This window comes from Amblyraja radiata, chromosome 8 (genome assembly GCF_010909765.2).
Source record: "Amblyraja radiata isolate CabotCenter1 chromosome 8, sAmbRad1.1.pri, whole genome shotgun sequence".
Taxonomy (NCBI): domain Eukaryota; kingdom Metazoa; phylum Chordata; class Chondrichthyes; order Rajiformes; family Rajidae; genus Amblyraja; species Amblyraja radiata.
Genome location: NC_045963.1, coordinates 58,967,448 through 58,980,603, shown reverse-complemented (window position 1 = coordinate 58,980,603; position 13,156 = coordinate 58,967,448). Strand labels below are relative to the sequence as shown.

Genomic DNA, 13,156 nt, shown 5'->3' with positions numbered 1-13,156 from the left:
ACTAAAGAAGTTTCTCCTCACCTCCTTTCTAAAAGAATGCCCCTTATGGTGGGGGTAGGGAGGGCGGGGGGAGGCTGGGTTGTGTGATTCACTGAGCTGCGTCAACGACTATGCAGTTTCTTGTGGTTTTTCATGAACAGTTGCCAAACCAAGCTGTGATGCTTTTTTATGATGCATCTGTAGAGATTAGTAAGAGACAAGAGATTAGTAGGAGATGGAATATGCAAAGGAAATAAATTGATTTCGTCCATTTTGGTAGAAAAATAGAAACAGGGAATATTGTTTGAGTAATGAGGCATATAAAGTAATGGTGTTTGGAGGACCTTGGTGCCATGTACATGATTCACTTTGGTGAAAAAAAGATGTGTAACTGTGACCCATCTGAGGTATGAGACAGAGTGAGTCCATGCTAATGGACAGAGAGGTCAAGAGCATGTATATGTGGGCATGACTTTAGCCAGTAAGTTAAAGGAAGCAGGATATTATTTAGTTTAGTTTAGAGATACAGCATGGAAACAGGCCCTTTAGCCCAGGGGCGGAAAACCCAGGGGGGCCAGAGGGGACACGTCCCCCCCATGTTTTCAAAGGTGGGGGACATCCCCCCCAAGTTTTTGTGATCCCGATTTTAAAATCTCCGCTCTCCGCGAGGCAGTGGGGGTGGGACTGATGATCGAAGGCGCGATGATTGGAGGAGGGAGGAGTTGGGGGGGGAGGGGGGTGGGACTGAGGATAGAGCGCGGTGATTGGAGGAGGGAGACATGGCACAGACCTGCGCCTCATCCGCAGGCAAGATAGGGCTCTTAAAGATAGCGGAGTCAGGGGATATGGGGAGAAGGCGGGAATGGGGTACTGATTAGGGATGATCAGCCATGATTACATTGAACACCGCTAGTCAGGATTGAACCCAGTTCTCTGGCGTTGTAAGGCGGGAACTCTACCGTTGCACCACTGTGACGCCACAAGCAGGTTATCTCCAACATATTCACTTGCCCTAAAGAGGATTTCTCCTTTTTCAACTTTGTTCTCTCTGGTCCTCCTTCTTCCCTACCAACTTAAAACAGGTTTGATTTTTAACTTATGTGGAGCAAGTGTCCAGCTGGGATTTCAGATCATTTCTCTGTGTCCCTCTACCAATCCATCGAGTTCCTCCAGCAGTTTGCTTTTTCTTCAAGAGACGTGTCTAGATTTTTAACTTAGCTCAGTTCTCATGAAAGCATGTAAAGCATTAACTCTGTGTCTATCTCCACAGTTGCTGCCTGACCAGCTGAATTCTTCTAGCAATATGTTCATTTATTTTACTATCATTGATACCACCTTTTCATTTCTGGTTCATTTCATAAATTTGCATTTCCCAGCTCCCAGTTGAACTTGTGTCTCTGGATTCTTCTACTTCTTCTTGCGTATGGCGTGCACTATCTAAAGTTGTAGGACAACTTGTTCTATTTGATCTTATTTGATTGTGCACGCCGGGTTGATTGCATTCGTCGAAACAGGGCGGACCACGTGAAGGTTGCAATCTTCCACCCCGTCTCTGGATTCAGTCCTCATGATATTAAATATCTAGTAATTGAATGATTGTGTTATCATGCCTTACATGGAGGTGTACTATCAGTTCCAGCTCTGATTAATTGATGAAGATCTTGAAGAGGATACAGGAGCCTGAAAATTGTAACATCCGGGTTCAGGAACAGCTTCTTCCCTATAGCCATCAGACTATTAAGCACTACAATCTCTAAATAAGCTCTGAACTACTTAGACTTGAGCAAATTTGTTTTGTCTTTTTGCACTATTATTGTTTGTTTTATATATGTATGTGTGTACCGTGTGTATACACTGAACTTTTATTTTGTTTATTATATTGTTCACAGGCTACTATGGTTACATATTCTGTTGTGCTGCTGCAAATAAGAATTTCATTGTTCTGTCTGGGATATATGACAATAAAACACTCTTGACTTTGACTCGTGACCCTTGACAAAAGGCATGCAAGGTGGAATGGTGTCAGAGGGCAAATCATGCTGCACAGGATAGTTATTGTTACCTAGTGGCCATTTTTTTAAATGTGATTACTCCGGTTATGTTTCTGGTCAGTGGTGGCCTTCAGGATATTGAAGGTGAGGAAATATGTTGCATGCAGGAGAGAAATTGGTCAGGTCAACAAGCAGATAACCGCAATCTTCAAAGAATCATTGAGTCATGCAGCACATAGAACTCATATGTACTGAAATGGTTTTATAGTTGGCTAGTCCCATTTGCTTGCATTTGGCCCATATCCCTTTTAAACAGTTCCTATTCATGTCCAAGTGTCTTTTAAACATTGTAATTATAAACATTGGATGACAATGTAGTTAACATTGCTAGTAAATTAGCAGATGGCAGTAAAATTGTTTGTATGGCGGATGGTGAGGAAGTGGTATCGAAATTTACATCAGGATTTAGATCAGTTGGGAAGGTGGGCCAAAGAATGGCAAATGGAATTCAACTCTGACAAATGTGAGGTGTTGCACTTTGATATGCCAATCCAGGACAGGACTTGCTGGAGAATGTTGCAGAACAGGGGGTTCTGGAAGTACAGATACATGGTTCCCTGAAAGTGGCGAATCAGGAGGACAGTGTGGTGAGGAAAGAATTTGGCCGATTTGCCTTCATTGGGAAAAGTCTACAGGACTCGGTAGACAGCCAGGCTCTTTGGAGCAAACAATCAAGGTACGGTTGCCAAGACAAGTACATCAGAATATTGAGGCTTTAAGGACAACATCAAGAACAATCTTTTTTTTGTATCAAAAAATAATTTATTTAAATAACAACATGATACAAAAACCTAAAAAACAAAACCGTGGTGACATACCCACCAGCATATTACAGAATCAGCAAACTATTCAGACTTAAATTACAAACAACTATGTTACAAATAACACCACCCTCTCTGACACCACCCGGGCGCAGACGTAACCCCGGTAAAGGGGCAAGCATCTGGCTCGGGCAAAGCCCACTTACACCTGGCACCGTGACTCGTTGATGGCCAGCTTGGCCAGGCCTCAAGAACAGTTTGAAGAAATTCCACATCACAATCAAACAACTGGGGGCACATTGCACTGGCCAAGCGCTCCTGGAGGAAATCCGTGCAGGGAGGAGTTGCACGTCATGAAACGGAACTATGCCATGTCGCTGAGACAAAGCGACAGCACCGTAAGGATCCACCTGATTCGCTACTTTTAGGGAACCATATATCTGTACTTCTAGATCTCCCTGTTCTGCAACATTCTCCAGCAAGTCCTGTCCTGGATTGGCATATCAAAGTGTAACACATCACATTTGTCAGAGTTGAATTCCATATGCCATTCTTTGGCCCACTTTCCCAACTTATCTAAATACTGTTGGAGACTTCTCATCATCGGCAGTCATTCGAAATGATAGGTGGCCCTATGGAGAGGAGGGGACAGTCATACTCATTTCGAATGACTGCCGATGATGAGAAGTCTCCAACAGTATTTAGATAAGTTGGGAAAGTGGGCCAAAGAATGGCATATGGAATTCAACTCTGACAAATGTGATGTGTTACACTTTGATATGCCAATCCAGGACAGGACTTGCTGGAGAATGTTGCAGAACAGGGAGATCTAGAAGTACAGATATATGGTTCCCTAAAAGTAGCGAATCAGGTGGATAGTATGATGAGGAAAGCATTTGGCCTCTTTGCCTTCATTGGGAAGAGTATTGAGTACAAAAGTTGGCACATCATGATGCAGTTGTAGAAGTTGTTGGTGAGACCACACTTGGAATACTGCATGCAGTTCATGCCAACCAGCTACAGAAAGGATGTCATTAAGTTGGAAAGAGTGCAGAAGAGATTAATCAGGGTGTTACCCGGACCTGCAGGCATGAAACATAGGGAGTGGCTGGATAGGCGTGGCCTTTATTTTGTTGTACAAAATGAAGGGTGACTTTATTGAGGTGTGCAAGATCAAGAGGAGCATGGATAAAGTGGATGCTCACTCTCTTTTTCTAAGGATAGAGGATTCAAATATTAGAGAACAGAGGCTTAAGGAGGGGAGAAATGTAAGAGGAACCTCAGGTTGATCTTTTTCACTCGGTAGTCGGTTTCTGGTAACGTTAGCCAGAGGAAGTGACAGATGCAGGGCCGGTGCTAGGAATTGCGGGGCCCAATTAGAAAATTGATGGCGGGGCCCCTACTCTAGAAAAGTAAAAATTTATGTATGTTTATATTTCGTGTAGTATGCTCGTCTTTAACCAAAAAAAACATTAAATGCTTGATATACTAAAATTTTGAAAAACTATATGAAAGTGTCACACATCTAATAAAATGAGCGGCACTTTGAAAGATTGAATGTGTGTGTGTGTGTTTATGAGTGTATGCGATTGTGTCTCTGTGTCTGTGTGACTGAGTGTGTGTGTTTGTGTGTATGCGTCTGTGTGTGTGCGTGCATGGCCGGCCTTAGGGGGTTTAAACGGTTTAGAGATGTTTAGAGGGCTTCAGATGGGTTCAGGTGTGTTTACAATTGTTTAGAGGGGAATAGAGGGAAATAGGGGGACTAGAGGGGGTTTAGAGGTGTTCAGTGGGTCCCAGAGGGGTTTAGAGACGTTATAAGCCCCCCGTGAGAAATTGTATTTCTCTGAAATTGAAGATAGACATAAAGCTGGAGTAACTCAGCAGACAGGCAGCGCAGCGACTCTGGAGGGAAGACCCTTCTTCAGACCGAACTGAACTCGCGTCGGTGAGAGAACTTGTGATTGTCTGAAGAAGGGTCTCGACCAGAAACACAACCCTCTCCCCAGAGCCGCTGCCCGTCCCGCTGAGCCACCTTCAACTTCAGAGCCAAACAAAAAACACAGAGTGCTGGAGGAACTCAGCGGGCCAGGCGAATGCCTCACCAGCTGAGTTTCTCCAGCATTTTTGTCTACCGCTAAACATCAATGATTCCGGGAATCCTGAGGGGACAGGGTGATAGAGAGGGAGTAGGAGAGCTAGAGAGAGACGAGACGGGGAGCGGGAGAGAGAGCGCGAGAGAAAGAGGGAGGGAGGGAGTGAGCAAAAGACAGAGAGACACAACGTGGGTCGGTAGGTGAATGACTAACCTGCACACCAGGAAGAAGCCCCTTCTCGCGGTCCGGGGCCCTCACTCATGATGGTGAGTTAAATGAAATTCTCAACGTGTCATCGATCTACATTCCTCAGTAATGTAATTGTGTTTTAAACAAGTATTAATGACGCCGCGTGAATTTTATTCAAAGGAACACGGCGTCATTAAATGAGTCTGAAGAAGGGTTTCGGCCCGAAACGTCGCCTATTTCCTTCGCTCCATAGATGCTGCTGCACCCGCTGAGTTTCCCCAGCAATTTTGTGTACCTTCGATATTCCAGCATCTGCAGTTCCCTTTTGAACAGCACTAGTTAACAAATCGTTTGTGTATGATGGCCGTGCAGCGGTTGTTATGCATGTTCGTTTAAAAAAAATCCGGATGGCGAATTAAAAAAAATCTTTATTTAACAAAGAGAATTCGTATTTCCGTACGAAATACTGAACATTAGTGCGGGGCCCCCATTAGGCGCGGGGCCCAATTGGGAGCAATCGGTCAAATCGGCTTAACGCCGGCCCTGGACAGATGCAGATATAAATATGGCTTTTAAAACACGTTTGGACAGATATATGAATAGGAAGAGTTTAGAGGGATGTGGACCAAATGGTACTAGACCAATATGCCACCTTGGTTGGCACGGACAAGGTATCAAAGCGTTTGTTTCCATGGTGTATAGCTCTATACTCCATACCTGCCTCTATCACTTCCTCGAGCAGCTTGTTCCATATGCCCACCAAGCTCTGTGTGAAAAGGTTTCCCCTATAAATTTTCCCCTCTCACCTTAAAACTATGCCCTTTAGATTTAAATTCCCCCTAATTAGGGAAAATACTTTATCGATGACCCTCTTGATTTGTATACCACTATTTCACCCTTCAACGTTTACACTGCAGGGATGAAAGCCCCAGCTTATTCAAACTCTCCTTTTATCTCTAGCCTACCACTCTTTTCAATACAATCCAGTGAGAACTGATGTATCCATAGGGCAGCCATTGCTAAGGACAGGGTGGCACAGCGATAGAGTTACTCCTTACAGTGCCAGAGACCCAGGTTTGATCATGACTATGTGTGCTGTTTGTATGGAGTTCTCCCCGTGGCCTGCATGTGCTTTCTCCGGGATCTCCGGTTTCCTACAGCTCTCTAAAGATGTATAGGTTTATAGGCTAATTGGCTTGGTATAATAATAAAATTGTCCCTAGTGTGTGACAGATAATGTTAGCGTGTGGGGATCGCTGGTTGGCGCGGATTCGGTGGGCCGAAGGTCCTGTTTCGTCACTGTACATAAACTAAACTAAGATATCTCCTCTGGCAGCACAGGAGTATCCCAAATTTAGCTTGAATTCTGTGCAGAATCTGCAGTTAACATCATACATATAGTTTGTTCTCATCCTGGGATGAGGATGTTGTTAATAACCATCTTCACTTGGACACTGAATATTCTAACCACGATCTTCTTCTTCACAGCCAAGTTGTTCCTTACGGATTGGGGAATCCGCTGATGCGCCGGAAACGGGAATTAAGTCGATGTTTATGCACCAAGCGCAGCGACAAAGGGTGCCAGAGCTACTGTCGATCCACAACCAGAGGCTATGGTATGGCTTACCACCGAGAGCAGTCATAGACTAACACAGCACGGACAAAGGCACTTCGTTCCAACTCATCCATGCCATGGAGATGTCCATCTAATCTAGCCTGTCTGCATTTGACCCACATCCCTCCAAACAATCCATTTATCATCCAAATGACTTTGAAATGTTCTTATTTTACCTGCCACAACTACTTCCTCTGGCAGCTCATTCAGTTTAGCTTATTGTCACGTGTACCAAGGTACAGTGATAAGCTTTTGTTGTGTGCTCAATACACTCAACACCCTCTGTGTGAAAAATCTGACCCTCAGGTTCTTAATAAATGCATCCCCTCTCAACTTAAATCTATGCCCTCTACTTCATGATTCCCCTTCTCTGAGTTAAAAGGATGTGTGCATTTACCCCATCTTTGCCCCACTCTGGTCAGCCCCATTACAATGAGGCCTTGCAAAATGCTTTCCCTCCATTTTCTATTTGATTCTGGTTCTAACCATCTGACAGTGAGTTGTTTGGCAGAAAACCAAATCCCTCGTGTCCGTGTTGCATGTTTTGCCCTTTGCATTTGTGCCTCTGTTGATCCTTGAACAATCTACTAATGGAATCAGCAGCCCTCAGCTTAACATCACTCAAATACCACAGTCTTTGAATTTAATCTTGAATCAGCCTGATGTTAACCCCCACCAGAGGTCTTCAGGCCAGAGTTGCAAGGGGAATTTCCCTGGTTATAACTTGGGAGGGAGTGGGCAGTTATCTCAGTCTAATGAGGCAGCACCTCCCAATGTTCTATATCTCAGCCATGTCTCAGGCACCAGTGATGGCACCTGTTCTCCGCCACATCCTCCTTCCCCTATCCTAGCCTCATCCTTTGGACAGACCCACAGCACAACATGTTTGGCACTTTAGCAGAGACCAGATGGAGCAGCCTAACAACAATCCCAACATCCCTATTGGACAAGGAACAAAAGGCCAACTATTTCATTGGCCTACCCCATACAGTACAAGATCACTGTACCTCTGACTTCCACTGTCAGCATTGGTGAAATCATTTAGTTGATCTTTGAACTTAGTCATATAAAGCATATGGCTCAGTCACTGCCTGTTCAAGCATGGAATGACAAACAGGATATCCAAGAGGCATTCTGATCTTGTCCCATCATTTATTAGGTCGAGGTTGTGTTGAGTTGTGATTCTACCTATCTCTCATAATTCCGTAACCCATAGAGTTAGAGAGTCATTGAAACAGACCCTTCACAAACTGGTCTATGCTGACTGATGTTTATCTACATTAGTCCCATTTGCCCACGTTTAACATCTTTCCCTCTAAACCTTTCCTGTTCACGTACATGTCCAAATGTATTTTGAATGTTGTTATTGCACCTGCCTCAACTATTTCTGGCAGCTCGATCCATATATCTACCACTCTTTGAATGAACAAGGTGCCCCTTAACTTTTTATTAAATATATCGCCTCTCATCTTAAACCGATTCAATCTAGTTCTTGATTCTCCTACCCTGGGAAGAAGACTGTGTGCCTTCAGCTGATATATTCCCCTCATGATTGTATATACCTTCATCAGGTCATGCCTCAGCTCTGAGGAATAAAATCCTAGCCTGTCCAACCTCTCTCTGTAACTCAGTCCCTTGATACTGGTACCATTCTCGTAAATCTTTTCTGCATTCTTTCCAGCCTAACATCATTGCATTGTGTCTCACCAGATATTTAGGTGAAAGGATTTACAGATTTAAACTTGCACCCATTCCCCTACCCATATCACCACCACACCCACCACCCTGGGTGAAGAAGTGCTTGCCGACATCAGCCCAACATCATACCCTGTCCCTAATTTTAAGGTACTGCTCACTTGTTCTGGTTCCACCAGTTACAGATGACAAACTCAATCTAGCAGACTAATCAATTGAAGGGCTTCCATGGCACAAGCTTTGTGAAGCTGTAACACAACAATTTTGGTCACAGGGTACACAAAAATGCTGGAGAAACTCAGCGGGTGCAGCAGCATCTATGGAGCGAAGGAAATAGGCAACGTTTCGGGCCGAAACCCTTCTTCAGACTGATGGGGGGTTCACAACTTCACAACTTACTCAGAAGAGAAATCTGGGGTAATCACAAAACTGATATAATTTAGCATCAATAGACAATAGACAATAGGTGCAGGAGAAGGCCATTCGGCCCTTTGAGCCAGCACCGCCATTCAATGTGATCATGGCTGATCATCCACAATCAGTACCCCCTTCCTGACTTCTGCCCCTATCCCCCTGACTCCGCTATTATTCATTATTAAAAATTCCATTCAATAGAATGACCTTGCAATCTCATCCAATTTTCTACACAATTTCTTATCCCTGATTCCCAAAGTGTCTATGAACCTGCGAACAATCAGTAATTCAATATATAACTCCCTCGGTGGACCACAAATTCACACTCCTTTGTTCTAAACTCCAGAGGAATCACCTCCTTTTCCATTTGCCTGTCAGCCTACTTCCATATCCTAGTTTTTTCTCACATAGCCATCGACTTTCCTCTTAAAAGCATTTACCCCAAGCACTTTCAATCTAGGAAGTTCTGCATTCCACCATTCTCTCCCTATTTACCAATGGACATCACCAACCATCTTGTTTTGATTTTTCCCACAAATGAAAATAAATTCTCTATGTGCACGCAGGTAGGATTGCAAAGCTCCTTCAGATGCTAAGCTGTGATTTATTTAATCCCTCCCGATCATAGCCAACTGCCTGCTCAGTGAATCCCTTTCTTTACATTGCCTGCACTCCAAGCTGCTTGTGCTTTTATATCATGACTGGAAGCCATTTTGTGTGAACTGCTTTACTTACTGGGCTGCTTGTTGAGTTTGCTGAGAAGCAGTAAGAGAAAATGGGTGGGGGTTAAGGTTTTGTAGGTGAAATGAGCCATTTTATCCCAGGTGTGATAGTGACGCATCATTAATAATTTCCCTGCGGCCTACTTGCGAGGTCGTTCAGTTCAAGAAATGTGTAAGTACTTCAGGAGCTTGCTGTTATAGTGTTAAAATGGATGGGATTTTCACATTAACGCTGTGGCATACCATATTGACAAATACGAAAGGAATGCTACTAATGAAACAAGCCTAAAGGTGTTGCAAGAAATATTCTATAACACTCTTTCAAAAAAATATTCTGTCACTCTTTCGCCCCACCCCAGTTCCTGCACTTTTGTTTACCAGACTGTTTTAGGGAGAGAATAAAATGTGTTAAGAAAATTCTGCCAACGGGCACTGGTGTGCCTCATATTTTGTGAACCAACAAAATTGGCACATTAATTGCAAGAACTTCACTGGAGGTGATTCCACCATTCCTTCACTCCCCTCCATAGCTAACGTTCACCTAACCTGTGCCCCATTCCTGGAGTACATCCGGATTCAAAATCAGTTTGAGGCATGTTATGGATTTGAAACATTCTCGGGCAGCTCATTCCATATAGACACCATCGTCTGTCTGAAAAACTTGCCCGTCAGATCTTGTCAGAGAGGGGCGAGTTTTGTAGCGGAATTAAAGGGGCAATTTTTTAACGCAGCGGTGGTGGATATATGGAATGAGCTGTGAGATGGAATAACCTGAAGTGGCAGGTATAATTACAACTTTTTGTAAGACATTTAGACAGGTTCATAGTCAGAAAAGCTTGAGAGAGATATTGGCCAAACCTATACCTGTCTCGGACAGCATGGATGAATTGGGCCGAAGGGCCTGTTTTCCCGATGTAGAACAATAATCTCCAGGGCCCAGTTGTGTATGTCCTGGCCTGGTTTAACTTCCCAAAATGCATCACTTCACATTTATCTGAGTTACATTCTATCTGCCATTCATTTGCCTACATTCCCAGTTGATCTGGATCTTGTTGCAACCTTATATAACACAAGATAATATATACAATGTATACATCATGCCCATTTTAAATTCCATTCATCAATATACCCTTGAAATTCTTCTTGTGCTTCTTGTGCATCCTTCAATTGTTCTCATATTTCTGCCTCTGCAGCACTGTCTCGATTCCCTGTTACATGGTATGTCCACCAACAGTGGGGTAAATCATGTGAGATGTGCCAATTCCTGTTTCTGCAGTCACATCTTCTGGATCTTATTCCTATTTCAGCATGATGGCTACTTTGCTGCATGGGTGCTTGAAGTGTTTCTGGATGTCTGACCTGCCTCTGTCCCCACAGAAAGATGCTCAGGGGCCACTGTCCTTGCTGGCAGACCCCAAGCTCTCCTTGTCTTCTCCAGTATATCTAGTGGTGACGGGTCAAGGTGTTGGTGTTGTGCTTCGAGAACGCCTGACTCCTGGTGTCTAACTGTGTGCGGTGCCTGCACAGATAGTGCCCATCCTCGTCTACCTGCTGCTTCTTTCCACCAGGTGTGCACGGCCCAGATAACACATTCATCTTCCTGGATTTAGGTGGGCACTGAACAGAGGGCTGATGGCACGGGGCACACGTCCCACTTGAATCTTTTCTGTCTCTTGGCTCCTCATTGGACTGGGCCTGACCTAACTCATGTTTTCAATTGGCAGTTATGTTACTCGGATAGTAATCCAGAGATCTGGACGAACAACCAAGTGATCTGAGTTGAAATCCCACCACGGCAGCAGTAGAATTTAAATTTGGATACTAATGTGGAGTTTGGAAAGAAAAATACCCAGCTCATCTTAGTAATGAAGACCACATAAACGACTAGATTTTTTGTAATAATTCCTTTTGCTTCTCTCATGATTTTCAGGAGAGAAAATCTACAGCCCTTTCCCAGACTTACCTACACGTGACCCCAAACCCACTGATACCGTATGATTGACTTTAAATAGCCTAACAAGCAATTCAGTTCAAGGGTGTTTAGGGATGGGGAAATAAATGTTGACTTGCCAGTGACTCTCAGATACCAAAACATGAATAAAGGGAGAAGTATGTTGAGATGATATGACCAGAATTTTTTGAATGAATAATCTTTTATTTTTAAATTAAATGTATTCTTCTCTAATTGCCACTGCTTGAAACAACAGCCCAAGTTCAGTGGTATTATGAAACACCTGTTTATAATGCAAACTTACTGATTTTTGTACAAATTCATATTTTTTTCTGTTGTGCTTGTTTTACTAAGACATATTTGTAATTGCTACTTGAAATTGTTATTAAAATATCTATGTCTGTAATCAGTTTGTGTTGGGACTATTTGTTTCACTCTGAGGTTATGTATATATAAGCCTGTGCATTTATGAGTGTGAATGCATGAGGTTGGGTATGTTTGTGCCTAAGGAACTATGCAAGTCATGAACACTGAACGTTTGTTTGGCTACGGTTGGATGATTATCTGCAATTCAGGTCACTGTGCTGCAAGAAGGATGTGATTAAGCTGAAGAGGGTGCAGAGAAGACTCACAAGGATGTCACAGGGACTGAAGGGCTTGAGGAATAAGGAGAGACTGGATGGTCAAGAAACAAACAATGTTGAGGGGTTGCCTCATGGAGTTTATAAAATCATGAGGAGCATTGATAGTGTAGATAGTCACAGTCTTTTTCTCTATGGTAGATGAGTTAAAACAAGGGGGATAGGTTTAGTGGGTAATATTTTAACAGGGACCTGAGGAGTACATTTTTCACACTCAGGTTAGTGGGTATATGAAATGAGCTGTCAAGGAAGTGCTAGAAATGTGTGTCAGATCTTTGCCTCGATCCAATTATAATAAACATTCAACACCACAGAATACAACCGTGCTCTTTTATTCCACTATTTTTGTGATCTCCTACCCACATGTGCATCCTGACCTTTATTGTTACTTTCGTGACCTTTCTGACTCTATGTAACATGTGATACATTTCCATACAGCATCATTTACCATGTTAGTGAGCACCACGACATACCATGAATAGGAAAGGGGGAGAGGGGTAGGGGGCAAATGCAGGCAAATGGCACTAGTGTGGATAGTTATTTTGGTTAGGGTAGATGAGTATGGTAAGGCCTGTTTCTGTGTGGTATCACTCTATGAAGTAGCTCTTAACTGGAGAAGTAATGTCAATCTCGATGAGACTTAAAGGAGACTATCCAAGGCTGTCTGAAGATTTTTTTCTCCCCAAAGTTTTATTGTTAGTGTTTGTACTTTCATCACCGCCCTCCTCACTACCAAAATCCTCTGCCTGTTTGGCCACCCGAGCACCCAATTATTCTTCACAGGGATGTAAACTGGGTCCCATTCTGTGAATATACTAGGTATGTTACAATACTTACCTTCAGCGGCGCAGCAGTTCTGCCACTGGCCGTGTGCGCGAATTTGGCGCCTTTGGGGGGGGGGGGGGATTAAAATGCAGTTTTCTCCTGCCTATCGGAGTCGAACTTTCTCAGGCTGCTAAGCTGCTGCAGAATAATCGATCCGACTTGCGTTCTCGGAAGTTTAAAAAAAAATTGCGGGACAATTTAATCGTTGGAGTAAAATAAA

At 43.5% G+C, this 13,156-nt stretch overlaps 1 protein-coding gene across 1 annotated transcript in view; it reads left to right on the top strand.

The window, feature by feature from the left end:
• The window catches only part of LOC116976272 (endothelin-2-like), a 66,226-nt gene extending 54,350 nt beyond the window's left edge, over positions 1 to 11,876 (top strand). The window contains exon 3 of the mRNA XM_033026031.1: positions 6,562 to 11,876. Within this exon, the coding sequence (XP_032881922.1) occupies positions 6,562 to 6,718 (157 nt within the window). The 3' untranslated portion in view covers positions 6,719 to 11,876. The remainder of the gene's footprint in view (positions 1 to 6,561) is intronic.
• Positions 11,877 to 13,156: the final 1,280 nt, after the last annotated feature.